Source organism: Hyaena hyaena, unplaced genomic scaffold (genome assembly GCF_003009895.1).
Source record: "Hyaena hyaena isolate Hyena2069 unplaced genomic scaffold, ASM300989v1 scaffold_96, whole genome shotgun sequence".
Classification (NCBI taxonomy): domain Eukaryota; kingdom Metazoa; phylum Chordata; class Mammalia; order Carnivora; family Hyaenidae; genus Hyaena; species Hyaena hyaena.
The window spans coordinates 1975397-1993344 of NW_024080729.1; the positions used below are offsets into that span (position 1 = coordinate 1975397).

Consider the following 17948-nt stretch of genomic DNA (forward strand, 5'->3'; position numbering starts at 1 on the left):
GTTTCCCCAAAACAATCAAAAGGGACTCATACAGACTGGGAAGGGTTCCTACAGGAAGTCAGACATGAGAACTGAGAGCCATGATGCTAAAGTTTAACTTCTGAAGGCCAGCTACAATTCTAGTTTGAATCTCTAGAAACTTCCCAAACCTTCAAAGCTTCTTCCATTTGTTCCAATATTATTTCATAAATACATACTATGGGTTAAGTACTCAGAACGCAGTTAAAAAGACATGGTCCTTGACCCAAGGGGTCTACAATCAGAGCAGTGGGGACACAGGGAAGTACACACAGGCTATAAGTCTATGAAAAGGTAATTATACCGGGAAGACCCAATGGCAACACGTCTCACCTCCTGATGCCTTTCAAAGTGTTATTAACAGATAGGATCCCTCGCCTATTTGGTCCCAAAGCTGAAACTGGCACCTCAATGGTGCATTCTCTTAATTTTTCAATTACATTAAGCATTAGAAACATCTGCAGTCCCATTTTTTTAAGATTTTATTTTTAAGTAATCTCTACACCCCACGTGGGGCTCGAACTCACAACCCAAGATCAAGAGTCGTGTGCTCCACCGACAGAGCCAGCCAGGCACCCCTCTGTAGTCCTTTTAAAGAGAACTGATAGCTAGGCCCCACCCTCAGAGTACATGATTCTATCAGTCTAAGGCAGAAACTGGTTCTAAGTACATTTTTTAAAAGTCCCCAGATGATTCTAACATGCAACCAGGACTACATTCACTGGATTATTAAAACCTAAACAGGTGGCTAACCTGCACAGCAGCTCTACACACTGCCTCCCAAGCAAGCGTGGAGAAGAGACTCACCACTGCAAATTGAAGCAATATGATTAAAGGTAATATTACATGTGCTGAAAAGCATAAAATGGTAACACAATGCAAGGTCATGAGGCAAGCCAACCATCAACTAGAGAGAAAAGTTTAAAAGAAAAATTACTGAAGCCTTCATCAACGAATCTGGCAGTGAATCATGGCTTTCCCCCCGGTCAAATCCATCACCTTGAACCATTTATAAATGGTTATACATTACAAACTCTGGGGGGAAGAAAGCTCATATACACTTGGGATGCCCCTTTGGAGAGAATAAGCAGACTCAATCTCCCCCCAGAAGTATGAATATTAAGAGCAAAAACGGATTGCAAAAGGACTTTGTCCAAAGAGTCAAGCCTTGCATTCCATGTTCCTGGGCTGCCGCAGGCACCAAGCACTTTCTCTGCAGTGACTACAGGACTGGACAGTCACCTGAGGCAACCCAGACTCACCTGCCTTAAAGAGGTGGACACCAACTAATAGGCCAAACTCTTAACCAAACAACAGGGCATCTCTTTAAAGAGGAAAAACCTAATCACAGTATGTGATAATTAGGACAGCCTTGCCCCAGAAAGGAATTTCAATAGCCTACATTCATTAAAAACAGAGATTTTATAGACAAATTTGAGATTCTGAGTTAAGTTAGTTCTAATTCTTCCCCACTAAGAGAATCGAGACTCTTTACTGGTTTTCATACAAATGAGGACGTGGAAAGCACCAAGTATTTGAGGTAAAAACCTGTATCTAGCACCCAATTACAAATATTTACCCTATTCTGCACTGTCTCATCTGCTATTCTGCTGGTCTTGTCTCCTCGCAACTATAAGGCAACAGAGCAGGACCACCTCCAGAAGCCATTAGCTCCTGACTTGTCAGCATCTTACTCTGAAGCCTTATTAGGCTTTTATCACGTGCAATTCTCAGGAGTTCTTTCCTGAACTGGAACATCACGGAGACAAATAAAATATCAATTCTCCAGAGTTCAGAGCCACATATGAAGCTCAACTACAGCCAACTATGTAGAAGACTAGACATTTGTGTTCTATTTTCTCTAGTTTCAACTCTGTAATGGAAATATTTCATCATTATTTTTAGTCACTTTTATCATATCTACTTCAAATCCTCTGTGAAATAAGATAGGACATAAATAAATGAATAAAAATAAAATCTCAACATCGTCTGTCCCATAAAAAAGGACAGGAATCTCTTTTGGTAGTTGGGGTTAAAACAACTGGTACCCAAGCAGATCAGCAGACCAACTAGTAACTATGGAGCATAAAACACCTACACTGACAGAGATGGGGTGTCATAGACCCATAATGGTGCAAGACCTTAGAGGGCACCTAATCCAATCACTCATAGAATGGGAAAGTGGGTCCTCCTTCAGCACCTTTGAATCCTTTCAGCAGAGAGAGGGAGCTCACTACCTCATGAGGTACCTTAACCACTCGTGGAAAGGTATATCTGTTTTATTAAAGTTCTTTGTGGGAGCGCCTGGGTGGCTCAGTCAGTTAAGCGTCTGACTTCAGCTCAGGTGATGATCTTGCAGCTTGTGAGTTCAAGCCCCATGTCGAGCTCTGTGCGGACAGCTCAGAGCCTGGAGCCTGCTTGGGATTCTGTGTCTCTCTCTCTGCTCCTCCACCACTCAGTCTCTGTCTCTGTGTTTCTCTTTCTCTCTCAAAAATTAAATAAACATTAAAAAATTTTTTTCTAAGTTCTTTGTGGAGTCAAACTCTGTCTTCCAGCATCTTCTACCCACTGGTCCTTAATAGAAAACAAATCCACATCCTACAGTATCTCCCTCAGTATATTTCTTCTGTTTCCATTTTGGACATCCTCAGTCCATTCCATGTAAAAAACTAGTTCCAATCCCCACTGCCTCTGGAGACTTCTAGTTTGTTAATATGGCTACTTAAAGCCACACACACACACACACACACACACACAAGTTGGTTTTCCTGTCTCCTCCTCCCCTCAGCAGTTACCTCTGGCTCATCTCGCCAGTCCACATTCAGCTCTTGATCAAAGCCTTGTAGTGTCAGACCCAAGCCTCTTCGACCTTTCTGATTAGAGGCCTCAACAATGTCCTTCCGACCCTGGCTGTATTTACCCAATCCTTCACCTTCCCTGAAGCCCATCTTGGCCTGAAAAAGAAATAAAATAGAGCATTTATATAAATAGATAATAAAGGAGCACTTAAATAAACAGACAGACATTTATTTAGCCCCTATCACATTCAGACATTGTGCTAACCTCTGAGAAAACATAGATGAGTAAGGCCTAAAGTTTTCCTTTAGGAAAGGCCTACTGAAGAAAATAAGCATAAAAAAGTAACTACAGTTTAACTGTGGGTCCTGTGGCCATCTATTCTGGAAGTAAAAGTCTCGGGCAACCAGAAGTTGGATAAATGAGATGGGACCTCATAGCTGTAATTAAAAGCACCAAGAGCACTTAATGAATCTCATTGGACATTTGCACAACTCCCCTTCCAGCTAATTTGTCTGATTAAGTGAAACGTAGCTCTACAGTAGAGTTGATAAAGAGAACGTAATTTAAAATGGAAATGCTTCAAGCAGCAACTCTACCTCACCCTCAGCCACTCAAACAGCCTTACTAGGTAAAGACAATGAGGGCTTGCAGGAGCCCACTTAATCAAGGTATTAACTGAAAAATCACTTCATGTAAAACTGAGGTATGGAAGGTACCATAAGATACTGGACAGGAACTTTTTTAAATGTTACAATTGTCCATAAGCTCACACTAAACCCCTGAGTCAATAGGCCCAGTTATATACCCCAAAAATCAGAGACCCAAATCCCAAACACCAAGCGCCCTTATCTAATAAAAGAGCTCCAATCCTAAGAAAACCTAATTCCTCCTTGAGGGTCTATATTCCCTTTGGAAGGAGCATTACTGACTCAAGAACTGGACAGAATTCCTACCGTAGCCATAAGTCTCTCCCCAGGTCAAAAAGGCTGACTGAGCCACAAAACTCCCCACTGTCCACTTCCCCAAAGTTTGTGCCCCCCCCCCCACTAGAATCCTGACTATGACTTCAGAAATGGCAGTTCTTATTCTTAAATGAATCCAAAAGAAAATGGAGGAGACACATCTATGTGTAGGGAAGTATGTTCACAAGGACTTACGATAAGCTTGCATTTCTAAGGAGACCAAAGAGTGATCCAGTTCTGGACAGGACAGAAGCAGCAGGCTTGTGCAGCCACTTACCATGGATGATTCAAATGTGACAGATACTTCTATTAAGAAGGGGGCCACATTCTCTCTACTAAATTTCAGTAGCTGGAAAGCAGAGGAAAAACTCATGCCCTAGCTTTTCTTCTTTTCATACCAATACAATTTCCCTTCTCTTACTCTGCTGGTGGAGTTTTAGAAACCCTACCCAAGCACTGACATACCATAAGCTTCTGGGAGACACTATTATACATGGAATAGCGAGAAGAAGTTCCCTCCACAAGGGAGTCTGCTTTGAATGCATCATCAAAAGAGTCAGAGCTATGTTGCTTCCCCTCAGTCTCACTGTCGGACCCACTTAGGCTCGTGGTAGATGCTGGAAAAGAAAAACAGAAACTGTTTAGGTGAGTTTATGGCACAAAGTATCCTCTAGAAGTCCAGATTTCATTTATTCAACTAGTGTTCAGTTTACCCATTGCACACATAAAGTTCACTAAATGACCCAGGGTCAAATGTATTCTCTACCTCTTACTATGTTAACTTGAGCAAGTCACTCAAAGCTCCTAAAAGTACTTGACACACGATGGGAACTCAAAAATATCAGATGTCCTTTCCTATCCTTTCAATTGTTTCCCCTACGAAACTGAGATGGTAATACCTACCTCATGGGGTCGTATGAAGGCTAAACGAAACCAGTGTTTGAAAGAATGCTGTCAAATATAAAACGTATTTATTGAAATTTTATTTGTTTATTATTTGAACATCAACTTCCAAACACTGATACCTAGCTCCATTTTCAACAATTCTATCATGGGACTAACAGTTTCTGATGGTTTAATCTCCTAGTTTCCTTTGTTTTCACACTCCTTCAAACACACAGACAGGTAAGAGGGTGGATCTATAGAATCACCACAGAGAAGAGCTGGCTCACAGGGGAGAGGCAGAAGAAGAGCAAGGGAAAAGAGAAGGGTGGGAAGGAAGGAACGAGAACAGGAAGAGGGAAAAGGAAGGAAGGACAGGGAAGAGGACAGGTGCTTGTGCAGCAGCATCAACTGAAGCAAACAGTAGAGGAGGGACACCTAAACGCTCCAGGAGGAAGCTGGTGACCGAAGTAAGCCAAACCATTACCTTCATGGTCACCCACCTCGTTACCAATGGACTCCAAATAAGACCCACCTTAGCAGCTGCCAGATGTGGTCAGTTACCTGTGTCCTGGCTCAAAGAGGGATGACTCACTCTCTATATATCACCATGTCTGTCTGGTTTTTTCCCCTCTCTTTTATAGATACGTGAATTTCTTAAGTTGAAAGTGATGTCAAACTGATGTGATTTTATTCAGGTAGTTTCTCAGACAAACCCAACCAAATTTAGAAATAGAATGTATCTCAAAAATTTAACAATTTCTGTATATTCCTACTGAAAATGGTATAAATCACAAGCCAGGAGGAATGCCAGACAGTAAATGAGGGCGGCGGTGTCTAATCTCATCCCAAGGCTGGAAATGTTGTACAGTGCTCAACAGTATACACATTTCATTAATAAGCAACTGTACTTATTTAAGAATAAAAATTTTTTTCCAGTTTACATGTATTATTCTTTCAAACATGTACTAGTTGTTAGGCTAGAAATGCTTGTTATTTAGACCTAAATATTAAATAATATGAACTTTTAGGTATTTCTTTTGGCCTAGGAGCATGGTGAAAAAAACTTAAGGTTAATACTGAGGGTGCCAAGAATCAAAAAAAGCTTGGGAGTCTCTGCTCTATGTACTGAAATGGGTAGATCACCAAGACATACTGTCAAATGAGTAACAGAAGAGCTAGACCATATGCATGAAACATGGCATCCTAAGTCTATACTAAAGAGAGAAAATAAGAGTATATATTTATATTACTTGTAACTGCAAAAAGACTTTTGGAAGGAAAGATATACAAAAAGACCAATAAAAGTGTTTATCCACATATGTGGGGTTGAGGCATGGAGACAGAATGCCAAAATGATTACTTGGAACAAATCAAAGATGTGACATTTGATTTACATTTTATATGACTGGAGTTTATACTTACTATCTTTTTATATTTTTTATTTATGAACCATGTGAATATATTACCTATTAAAATTTAAAATAAATATGAAAAAGAAAGCAACCGGCACAATTCTCTTAAGGAAGAAAGAAGTCCCTGAGAAGAGACATGGAGTCAAAGCCTGGCTGCTTGTTGGAGGTGTTAAAGAAAGGCACCTGGGTAAAACCCAAGATGGTCACTATTCAGGTATTCATAACTTGCAATGACATTGTAATTCTAAAGCCTACCTGCACTGATCTGCCCACTTCCCCTGAGAACACAGAGTCGCTAAGGGTGAACGTCTGAGAAGAGCCCAAGCTCCCTCCAGCACCCGAGCCTGATTCTCCCTCCCACTGCGCCCCAGCAGCAGCAGCACTATCAGCCCAGCACTCATCACAAATTCCAGGACAGGGCCACTCCCCAAGAGCAAGAACTGTGTCACACTCCACAACCCACCTCCAACATCTGGACCGAATCTTTCCATTTAACAACAGTACTCACTACAGTGAATTTAAAAAAAAATTTAAGTCTTGATTTATGTATTAATTACCAATACATTTGTTTATAGAATGAGACATGCACAAAGTAATCTAGAAGTTGCAAAACACATTTTCCCTCCAAAAGTTTCATATAGAGGAGAAAACTTGAAAATGGTAATACCTACAGGACAAAATCTGTACTATTACCAAGAATAGCCTCATGTCTCACTTAGGTACATTTAACTTTGTTCCAGTGTTAAAACTCTGACAAAGATGGTTTTAAAGAAAGCTGCTTTATGACCTACTGTCATAAAAAATTTAAAAATGATGTCTTTAAACATTTTTTAAAAAGGTTAAGAACAAAAAGCTTAAGGGGCGCCTGGGTGGCTTAGTCGGTTAAGCGTCCGACTTTCGCTTGGGTCATGATCTCGCGGTTCGTGGGTTCGAGCCCCGCGTCGGGCTCTGTGCTGACTGCCGGCTCGGAGCCTGGAGCCTGTTTCAGAGTCTGTCATTCCCTCTCTCTCTGACCCTCCCCTGCTCACGATGTCTCTCTCTCTCCTAGAAATAAATAAAACATTAAAAAAAAAAAAAAAAAAAGAACAAAAAGCTTAAGCATGAGTGTGAAATGTCTACACCTTACCAGAGAATTGAACCTTCCCTGGACTATTATTTAACAACGCCCATTTCCCCACCCCTCTCGCCAGTAGGCTGAAATAGGACATCTGTCATATCTGCCAGAAAACAAAACACTGGTACTGTTTAACTGATCAGACAACAACTCTGGTTCAAGAGCTGTTCTATAAACGGTCCATGGTATATACAATGGGGCACTGCCCTAAAGTAATAACTCTACTCTCAGAGTTTAAAAATCAGATAAGCTAAGGTCCTGGTCAAAAATGGTGGCAGCACCTGGGTATGGGTTTCTAGGCTGCTAGGTTGGTCCAGGGCACAACTGGGGTGGTCCGTGTCAGATGGCACACATGGCAAGGAGGGCTCAGCCCGCATGTGGAAGGCCCTCACCTGCTCTGTAGAGCTTCCCCAGTGTGGAAGCAAGCATGATAAGCATCTTCCTGAAGTAACATCATGGAAAGCACGAGAGATTGGAGTTCATCACCTACTCCCATTTCCACATTAGGGCCAAGCCCTTTCCCTGGGGAGATGGTAGTCATACTCTATTTCATAACTCTCAAATGAATTCACTTCCCACTAGCTATGAAAATGAATAAAGAGAACCTGGACCACTTCCCAGTGGGGACCACAGCACTGGTTTGGACCATGACTCGGCACAATGACCAGAAAAGTATCTGGGACTTTAAGCCCACGTTCCTTACTTGTATCAAATGACAACCGGTATATTGATTTTGAATCCCTTTGCTTATGGCAGGAGATGGCTTAAATAAGTAACTTAGATTGGTCCATGAAAAAAAATTTTTAATAAAAATAAAAATAAATCTGATAACTAAGATAAACATGCTTTTTTTTCTTTTAAGAATACAGCATTTTGCAAAAGAAAGAAAAGGCCTATGAACATGTTTGAAAAAAAATAGAATAAACTTAAAACCCAACATTCAGTTAGCAAGGAGAAATTCTGATTGAGAACATCCTACATGAGAAGTATCAAATCTACCCCCTTCCTTTTAAGGTTCCAACAGTTCTCTCAATAAAGAGCTTGCTTGCTCACACAGACCAATGCACCACATGTCACAGAGTGCCAGAGAATGCCACTCAGAAGGAAAGACCCAGAACATTAACAATGAGTAACCATGGAAACTGTGAGGTGAGGTTATATTTATTTTCTGTTTTGTACTTTTCTGCATTTCTGTGTGAGAAATAAGAATATATTCATTAGAAGGCACCTGGGTGGCTCAGTTGTTAAGCATCTGACTTCGGCTCAGGTCACGATCTCATGGTTCTTGAGTTCAAGTCCCACACTAGGTGAACTTGAGCCCTGCTTAAGGAGAACAGAGCCCCACTTCGGGTAAAAAAAAAAAAAAAATCTCACACACACACACACACACACACACACACACACACACGCCCTGCTTGTCTCTCTCCCTCTTCCCCCCTCTCTGCCCTTCATGGGATTCTCTTTCTCTCTCTCTCTCTGCCCCTCCCTCACTTGCACACACTCTCTCTCTCAAAAAAAAAAAAAAAAAATTCATTAGAAAATTAGAGTTAAAAAACAATAAAGCTATAAAGAAATAAAGTACCATTCCATGGCTTGAGAAAAATCTGGTTCCTTTTTAGACCAATCTTCAGAGGACAGCAGATCTAAGGGGAAAGACCTCTCGAGTGGCTCAAAACTAACCCTGAGTCTCTCATCCATTCTCCGTCACACAGAGGAAACAGATACACCCAAAGCACAGGACCCACATACTAAAGAACTGTGCTTCCAAAGGTGCAGATTCTCTTCACTCAATTGTTTCCATGCCTTCAACCGGTACTGAATGATTCAGAAAGAGGTGGTACCAGGAATGGGGGCAGCTCCTTAAGCACAGTCCTGAAGTTTCTTTCTGTGTAGCCCAGGGATCCAGAGTCCTGACTAACCAGAAGCTACAATGTTACATCAGTTACTATTCCTTTTCACCAGCTATCAGGGGATTCATACGCCTACCTACAGTAAGTTAGGAAAACCTGGTATCCTTACCAAAGGAGAGTGTGCCCTTGGTCTAGCTCTCAGGTGTGCTTGAGGACCCATCTGTGGTCACTCATCAATGGGGTGAATATCATTCCTGGGCATGCAGGCCACACACCACACTTAATCTCGAAGACAAATCTTCTGTCTTTTTTGTCTTCATAACATCCTTGCACCAAAATGACAGGGAGAACCAAATCTGGGTGGAAGGCTTATTAGGCAAATCAGTGGTGACTCTGTTGCAAAAACCAGCACCAGATTCTGGCACAAATATCTTTCCACTCCATTCCTCTTCCCTAGGCATTACCGAGTATGCAGCTGTCTACATGCTTCTGAGAATGAGGTTAATGGGAACTAAAATATCATCCTACTAAGCATTTGTGAGATCAAGAAGAGTGCTGGATAAGCCTTATTTCTCTCCTTTATTTCATGCAGTATTTGAGGCCAATTCTTAGCCTGCCATGATTTAACAAAAAGTTGCCTAGATTAATCCTGATGTCCACAGACTGACACAGTCACTACCCATTTTACCCCTGGGCCTTTGGGGCCACTTTTTTCAGATGAAAAGGAGACAACTGTCATTGCTGCAACAGTAACTAAAAAGGAGACTTAGCCTCCCAAGACTGATAAGAATTTAGCAAACACTGAGCAGACAATTTTGTAATGAAGATATAAATTAGCAGGAGTAATAAGGTCAGTCTATTAAAATGATTAGTTTCATTAAGAAACTGCCAAAGCTGGGTGGCAGTCCCATTTACCTCCCCAGGAGCTCCCCTTCTAAAACTTACCAGAGAGCCCAAAACATTATTTAGAGTTCTCATTCAAGAATTCTTCTCTACCTGATAGAAATCATTACTCTCAGGTCATTTTAAAGAAGAAAAGTGCAAAATTTTTCACATAGCATTACAACAGGAGGGCAAAAATTTTTCCATGGCAATAGAACAGTAGGGCAAACAAGCCAAGATTAAAAATGACAGTGACAACACACAGAGACAGGCAGCTCCAACCACTAATAGCCAAGGTGAGCAGCACACAGAGAAGAATAAATTATGGATTTTAATAAATATCGCATCCTGCCTAACAATTGCTTTGGAATACACTCACTCCTGTTTAAAGACTCAATTTCTCCTTCATGCCAGACAAATGGTAACTCGTTAGAGCAATTTAAGCAGATACCGATAAAGGAAGTTTTTGATTAAGGTCATGAATCTGGGCTGACAGGAAAGCAATGGTGTTTCAGGGAAAATAGCCTATTTAGGGAAGAATTAAACCTGGTGGAAGGGAAGCCGCTACAAGTGTGGTGCCAGCAAAAGGGCCTATCAACATCCAAAGCAACACACTGTGGGAAGCCCAGGAGCCCCCACTGGATGCACAGCTAAAGAGAAAAGGAAACTGTCTTGGAGCCCAGACCACATTTTCCCTGAGAGAAACAACTAAAAAGAACAAAATGACCTCCATCTGCCTCTTCTTACTTCAAAACGTTGTTACTTAATAGCAAATTTTGGATTAAAAATCCTCCAAAGTCCTCTTAAAATACTCAAAAGAACACGTGATGCCACACTGGCCATTACAACAACGTCCCTTTTCTCCTTTACTTTGGTCAGATGTCAATCTCTGACCTGGCAATGCAGTTACCTTGTCGATAAAGTAAAATAAACAAGCCGATTAAACTAAACAGATCTATTAATAAGTCATCACACTGATCTAGCAGAGAAAGCACAAATAAGGCCCAGAAAGACAGAAATAGTAACTACTATTTTTTTTTTTCCTATTCGTACTCCCTAAAGAGCATTTTTCAATCATCTGTTCAACAGTATGTTCAGGTAGAAGTGGCTAGAGCAAAAGGAAACACATTTGCTTTAATGCAATGACAACATGAGGAAAGCTGCATATAAATCTCAGCAGATGTAGTTTCTGGCCAGACAGTAAACTACCAGAGCACACCGTCCAGGGGACACCTAAGAAAAGCCAATACAGAACAGAGATGATATAAATGCTAAGTACTAAATGAAATGATCTTCTACAGAATGGTGGAGGGATAAGCAAAATGAAAGAGGTGAAGCATTTTAAGCTTCTTGGAAAAGATACTACTATTACTTCTATCAATTCTACTCAGTAAATATTTATTAAGCATTTATTCCATCCACTGAGGGGCTGGGGGAGTAGCAGAGAGAGCAGTCTGGCTGATGAAGACACCAGACTCCAGCCCTCCGTTTTGGCTTCTTAAGCTAAAACGAAAAAAATTAAAAAATTAAAAAAAATAAGCTAAAATGGGGAAATTTCACAATGGTTCTTCGCCCCTGCCTCCTACCTCATTTTCTGAAAAATAAAAAGGACCAAATGGCCTACTGCCAGACACATACAAGGTACTGGCCACACCTAGACTTCCATTCTGTACACACAACAGCAACAGTCAATCCTAACTGAATCATATGGTGCTACTTCAAGAAAAGGTTAAAGCTATTTGGTGCAATTAAGGGGAATGGAGGGGGAGTTGGATAATCTCAACTCAGTCCATTTTAAAAGCTTGAAATTTAAATCAGACTGGTTCCCTTAAAAGACCCTTAATCATGTACCTTACTCTATCTGGGAGTTGCCCTCTCCTTACTTTAAAGAGATCTCTCCCGAGAGCCACTTAGAACTAAATCCTCCCAGCACCTGAGCACATTTATTCTCCCAGACATGCTTTCCCTTCTTCCCTTGTAGGCCATCTCTCCCAATAAGCCAGAGTTCTACCTAAGGAGACTCTACTTTCACGAAGCTGCTCAAATCCCAGGTGAAAAGCAGAACTCCCTTTCTTCAACAGTCCCTAGAACCAATGCACCCAAAATGTTTTTACCTTCTCACTTAGTAACCTCAGCTACAGACAGCCTTTCTCAGCTACCTGGAAGCTACTACGACAACTTGAAAGGCACACATATCTCCACACACAAGGTTGTAAGAATCTCTTATCAGCCGGGACCACAGTCTCTTATCAACCGGGAGCACAGCTGCACCAAATGCTTCTGCTCCACTGCCTGTCAAGCTTCTCCTCTCTGTATATCCTACCACTCTCAAAGGATTCTTCGCACCCTTTCAGTCACCAATCTGTTACCAAATTTCATTCTAATTTATCAGTGATCCAGCAAAGGATCCAAAATCCAAGACTGCCAGTGTACTGGACTGACCAGTGTCATTCCAAAAAGCTATGTCCACTTAGCACTTGGGAACGTGAGATTTGGAAATATGGTCTTCGCAGATGTAATCAAATTAAAGTGAGGTCATACTAGATTAGAGTGGGCCTTATAAGAAAACGAAAATCTGCACACAGACACACACAGAGGGAAGACAAAGGGAGACTGGAGTTATGCTGCAATAAGTCAAGAACACCAAGGACTGCCAGCAACCACCAGAAGCTAGATGAGGCAAGGAAGGATTCTTCCCAAGAAACTCAGGAGGGAGCATAGCCCTGCAGACACCCTGATTTCAGACATGTAACCTCCAGAACTACAGAGAATAAATTTCTCTTGTTTTAAGCCACCCAGTTTGTGGTAATTTGTTACCTAGTAGCCCTAGGAAAGTAATATATCTGGCAAGTCAAGGTAAAAACAAATGGAGCTACTACTAACTGCTTGGTATTTGAGGCAAGCTTCTAAGCACCTTACAATTTCTCAGAGAAAGGTATCTGTGAATGTCCATAACCCTAAAACACGGGCAAAGCAAGATGTCAGTTTCAACCAGATCAGCTAAATCTTTTGAGCTGAACGTCAATAGGGAGTACAAGATGCTCCAATTCATTCAGGTGTTTCTGACCACACATGCTGAGGGAATGGAGAATACAGAATACAAAAACCTGAGGGGAATTAGGCCAGATCACTGCAGCAAAGAGCCCATCCCCTGTGAAAGAGCCCCAGGATCATTAGCAGCAATTAAGAGCACAGGGCGCTCAATGCTCACCACTACTTCCAACTGGTTTAAGGCAGCAAAAGAGTGCCACCTACTGAAAGGCCAGCAGCAGAACTGAGGCACTACTGTAAAAAATCCAAGTTTTTATTTAAAACAAGTTGCCCATTCCTAGAATGACAAAGAGAAGAGATGCTATAGCCAACAACTCTCCGTAGAACTTGCTCAATTTCCCTCAAGGGGCAATAGACTGTGTTCTGCCCAATTCAGGCACCAAGGATTCAAATAACCAGATGGCCTGTGGCCTCACATCACATGGGCAAGCATACCTTTCGCTGCATGATTGACAGAAGAGGGAGGTTCGTCATCAGATGTAGAGCTGAGGTTCAGGGCAAGCTCTGCAACTCTTTTCTTCTGTTTCTTGATAGGGGCAGTGCATTCTGGATCATTTCTCCTCCTCATTGTTACTGCAACCATAAATCCAGATGGTCAGCTGCCCTTGTCAGAGCCACCAGGATCAGAGCAGGGATTCCAAAGTATAAATCATCAATGGAATGGGATTTGGCAATTCCAAATAGCTTCCAGTGCCAGCACTTGAACAGCCTCTTCCTCAAACTGAGGTACAGGAAGGATGCTAGCCAAGCTCTAGTTTTCAATAATACCAGTTATTTTACTGGAAAATGTGTGGTGCTTACAGACGTAGGCCTCAGGGCCAATGGTGTCTGATACCAAAAAGTCAGGGATCAATTCCACAGGCCACAAGGAGGGGGGGAAAAAAAGCCTTGGGAACTTATCATTCCATACTTTGCATGCAACACTGGCCATGCATGACAACAATGTAAACTGGACATTAATTATGAAACCTAATGAGTATGAACCAGTATTTCCAAGGTGAAGGGACCATCCCAGAATGACTGCTCCATCACCATTATTAATATTTTAGCAAGACAATTAACAGGTCACATAATATGATACAAATACTGGTTTTGGTTTATTTCAGGATATTTGAAACAGGAAAGAATTGGGACAGTTTTTAACGAGTAAGTAACGGAAGCAGTGGTTGACTCAGGCCTGAGGAAATAGAAGACTGGGAAAATTACTGAAACCAGAGGTAGCCACGTCATAGAACTCAGGTACAAAAATAATTTTAAGAACACGAACACACCTCCATAAAAAGAGAATGGAGACAATCAGGTACCATGTCACCATCACCTGTGCCCACGTGTAGGTACAGGAGGTAAGCACAAGGGGGAAATGCAATGGAATGAAGTGATTATTACATCCAGAAACTTTAAGGAATGATCAAGCCAAAGAGCAAGCAAGAGTAGTAGTGAATACAGTGTGGAGTGCACACAACTGACTGGCTGTTAAGGCTCAGAAAAGAGAAAGAACTCAAAACATAGGAGCAAACAGGTGGGTGACCAGCTGGGCTGCAATTCCTTGAGGAAGGGGAGGTGCAGAGGCACAAAACGGTCTTTTAACACGAATCACTCGGCAGGAAGAAAGCAATGAAATGCACAGATCCCCTTCAATCTCACAAAACCCTAAATCACATGTTTCACTTCTCTCTAGCTTAAGGATGAGCCCATCAACCCAGCATAATCTTATCCTCTTTAAGGAGGCAGCCTGTCACTAGGCACAGGCAGGGGTCATCCTGGGGAAGTAAGAAAAACGGGAGGCCCTGAACAAAAAGAAAGCAAGGCCACGTTTCACTTTAACACCGTCTTAAATGTCCCCCAAAGGCTCATAACAAAAGCAAAAGGGCTATCTGATTCTTAGCGACTCTGAGCGATAAGCAAGGAAAACTCAACGTGGACTGGGTCGGGGTGGGTGCAAAAAAAAGAACATATAGTTGTGTGAAAGGCGTGAGATACTGACGCTCCTCCGCAAACCACCTTAGATTTGGGCCTTCCAAAGCATCTGCTCCAACTCTCTCGTTTTCCACTGGAAAAAAACCTGAGGCCTGAGAGGGGAAGGCCGCACACCTTAACCAGCGCCGTGCTCAAGTGACCGGCACAGGCCAGAAGAATGTGCCCAGGCAGGGAACTTCCTGCGTGCAAGGCAGGAGGCCTGGTTCTACCTGCTGCTCCCCCCAGGGAGGGGTTCAAAGCCCCGCTCCGGTCTTCTCTCCCAGGGTGTCCGTTTCGCACTGCCACCCCTATTCACTGAGGAGAGGAGCTCCCACCTCTCCGGGCCAGTCTTTTCGTTTGAAAACAACGTGTGCGACTGTGTGCGCAGAGACGTTTGTCAGCGGCAGCTCGGGCTGCGGGGAGCTGGAGGAGCGGGTGCGGGGCGGGGGAGGGTCGAAGGAAGGAGGGGAAAGAGAAGGGGCGGCGAGGGTCACCGCGGCCGGTGCGGGGCCGAGGCGGCAGTGGAGGGGAGAGGGATGCTGAGCCCGCGAGCCCGCGCGCCCGCCCGCTCGCTCCCCCCGGGCCGCGCGTCGGCACTCACGCTGAGGGGAGAGGGTGAGCTGCCTGGGAGCGGAGAGCGGGGGGGGTCAGGCCGCCGTTGCCGCCGCCGCCTCCTCCACCAGGCCTGGCCCTGCCGCTGCCAGAGCCGCCGCCTCCTCCCTCAGTTTCGTTTCCCCCACCAGCTAGCCTGCGCCGCCTGCCGCGCTGTCGCGCTCGGGTCCCGCCCTGCGGGCCGCGCAGTTTGATGACGTCACGGGCAGCTGGCTCCTACTCGCGGCCGGGTCCTGGCCTTGGGGGAAGAAGACTCCGGTTAGGGCCCGCCCCACCCCCACCCTGGGCCTTCCGAGGCGCCTGCGCGGAAGAGCCTGGGGGGGTAGGATACGAAAGCAAAAGTAACCGAAGCGTCTTCGCTTCCCGCTCTCGGGACGAGAAACAAATAGGCAAATGGGAAGAGCAGGTGTCGTCACTGTCACCTCATTTCACTCAGTCTCATTGTCTTCAGTTTACAGATTAAGAACAAGTTGAGAAAGGTAAATGGTGAACTGGTTGACGGCGGAAACCCTGCCTTCTTCACCGCTGTAATCCCCAACTTCCAGCGTATAGTATATCCTCAACAGATGTTGAACGAAGGTCGGGAGGAAAGAAGGAATGCCGCCTATGGCATCTTACCGTATGAACGCAGATGGCTTCCCATCCCAAACCCTTTCCAATTTTCTAGCCAATATGGCCCAAAGTCTGCTGAACATCCCCACTCAGTCACTTCACACGCATAAATTCTAATCTGACTTAATGTTCTGTAAACCTGCTCTTTTCCAGTGAGTGTGGCACCGCCATTCATCCTGATGGCCCAACCAGAAATCTGAGACGGCCCATTTTTCTCAGCCCCCAGAGCCTCCAATACACATTTCATTGAATTTACCTCCTAATTATCTCTCATTATCTATCCATTCTTCTCCATCCCCATTGCCACAACCCATGCACTCACCTTCTCTCACCAAAATTAGTCCAATAATCTCAAATATCCCTGTCTTCGTTGGTGATGACTCTGGCGTAGATTTTTAAAAATTTATTCTGATCCTGTCACAACCTATCAGTGGTTAAAACCCATCAATGACTTCCTATTTCTCTTAGGTTGAAGCTAATGTCCTTCAGATGGTTACAAAACTTTCCAATCTGACCCCTTCTACCGTCGTGCTTTGGGTTACTGATTCTTTCTCTCCATTGCCATGTCTCTCTCCATTGCCATCCCCCTGTCTGGATAGCTCTTCTCTCCCTTTGCTTGGCTAATGTCCACTACTTATCCCTGAGATGTGTTTAGCATCCTTATCTGGAAATCTTTCCTGACTCCTCAAGTCTGGGTTGGGAGTCCCACCCCTGTGTTCCCATAGCTTTGTCCTTCTGCTATCAAAGCATTTATCACAGGGTTGTGTAATGACCCCTTGACCCATTTGCCTCCCCCACTCAGTTGTAAACTTTGTACAAGAAAGGTTATCTCCATCTGTCTGTATTAAATCCTTAAGATCCATAAGATTTAATACAGTGGCTGGTAGTAGGTGCTGAATAGACATTTATTGAAACTATAGAAGTATGGAAGATGAATGAAGATTAAGTGATGTGCCCAAGGTCACAGAGCTAGGAAGCAGTAGATGAACATTTAAACCTAGGTCTCTTTGATTGTAAAGCTAAGTGTTTTTCCAACACACCAGGGGTTCTTAATATATGTGTGCCTTGGACACCTTTGGTAATCTTGTAAAGCTTATAGGACAGACCCATTCTCAAAAATAATAATTTGATGGGGCGCCTGGGTGGCTTAGTCGGTTGAGCGTCCGACTTTCGCTTAGGTCATGATCTCGCTGTTCGTGGGTTCGAGCCCCGCGTCGGGCTCTGTGCTGACTGCCAGCTCAGAGCCTGGAGCCTGTTTCAGTCTGTGACTCCCTCTCTCTCTGACCCTCCCCTGCTCACGCTCTCTCTCTCTCCTAGAAATAAATAAAAATATTTAAATAATAATAATAATAATAATTTGAAGGGCATAAAATACAATTTTAGGATTACAAAGGAAATCAATTATATTGAAATACAATTATTTAATGAACTTTGTGATTTGTAATTTTAATGTAAAATGGGAAAATTAAAGATAACACTAGTTTTTAATATATATGAGTAAAAACCAATGAATAGAGCTGGAACAACCAGATAAGCATATAGGGGAATGATGAACCTTGGTTTGTACCTCACACTATGTGCAGAGTTAAACCAAAATGGATCAGACCTAAACATAAGAGCAAAAATGATAAAAAGCTTATAAAAGAAAGCATTAGGCAACTATGGAGAACAGTAATATATATTTGAAAGTTACTAACAGAGTAGATCTTAAAAGTTCTCATCACAGGAAAAACAACTATAACTGTGTGAGGTGATGGATATTTACTTGTGGTAATCATTTCACAATATATACACA

The 17948-nt window shown here is 43.0% G+C and overlaps 1 protein-coding gene and 1 pseudogene across 2 annotated transcripts in view; one reads left to right on the forward strand and one right to left on the reverse strand.

The window, feature by feature from the left end:
- The window catches only part of CMTR1 (cap methyltransferase 1), a 51125-nt gene extending 35463 nt beyond the window's left edge, over positions 1 to 15662 (reverse strand). The window contains exons 1-4 of one of the 2 annotated variants that reach the window (XM_039235276.1): positions 15531 to 15662; positions 13409 to 13546; positions 4245 to 4396; positions 2814 to 2972 (exon numbers count right to left, since the gene is read on the reverse strand). In XM_039235276.1, coding sequence (XP_039091207.1) covers positions 2814 to 2972; positions 4245 to 4396; positions 13409 to 13541 — 444 coding nt within the window. In that variant the 5' untranslated portion in view covers positions 13542 to 13546; positions 15531 to 15662. Of the gene's footprint in view, positions 1 to 2813; positions 2973 to 4244; positions 4397 to 13408; positions 13557 to 15530 lie in introns of those variants that run through there. The other variant, XM_039235275.1, reaches the window with a different exon arrangement.
- Positions 6276 to 7788, forward strand: LOC120233814 (annotated as a pseudogene).
- Positions 15663 to 17948: the final 2286 nt, after the last annotated feature.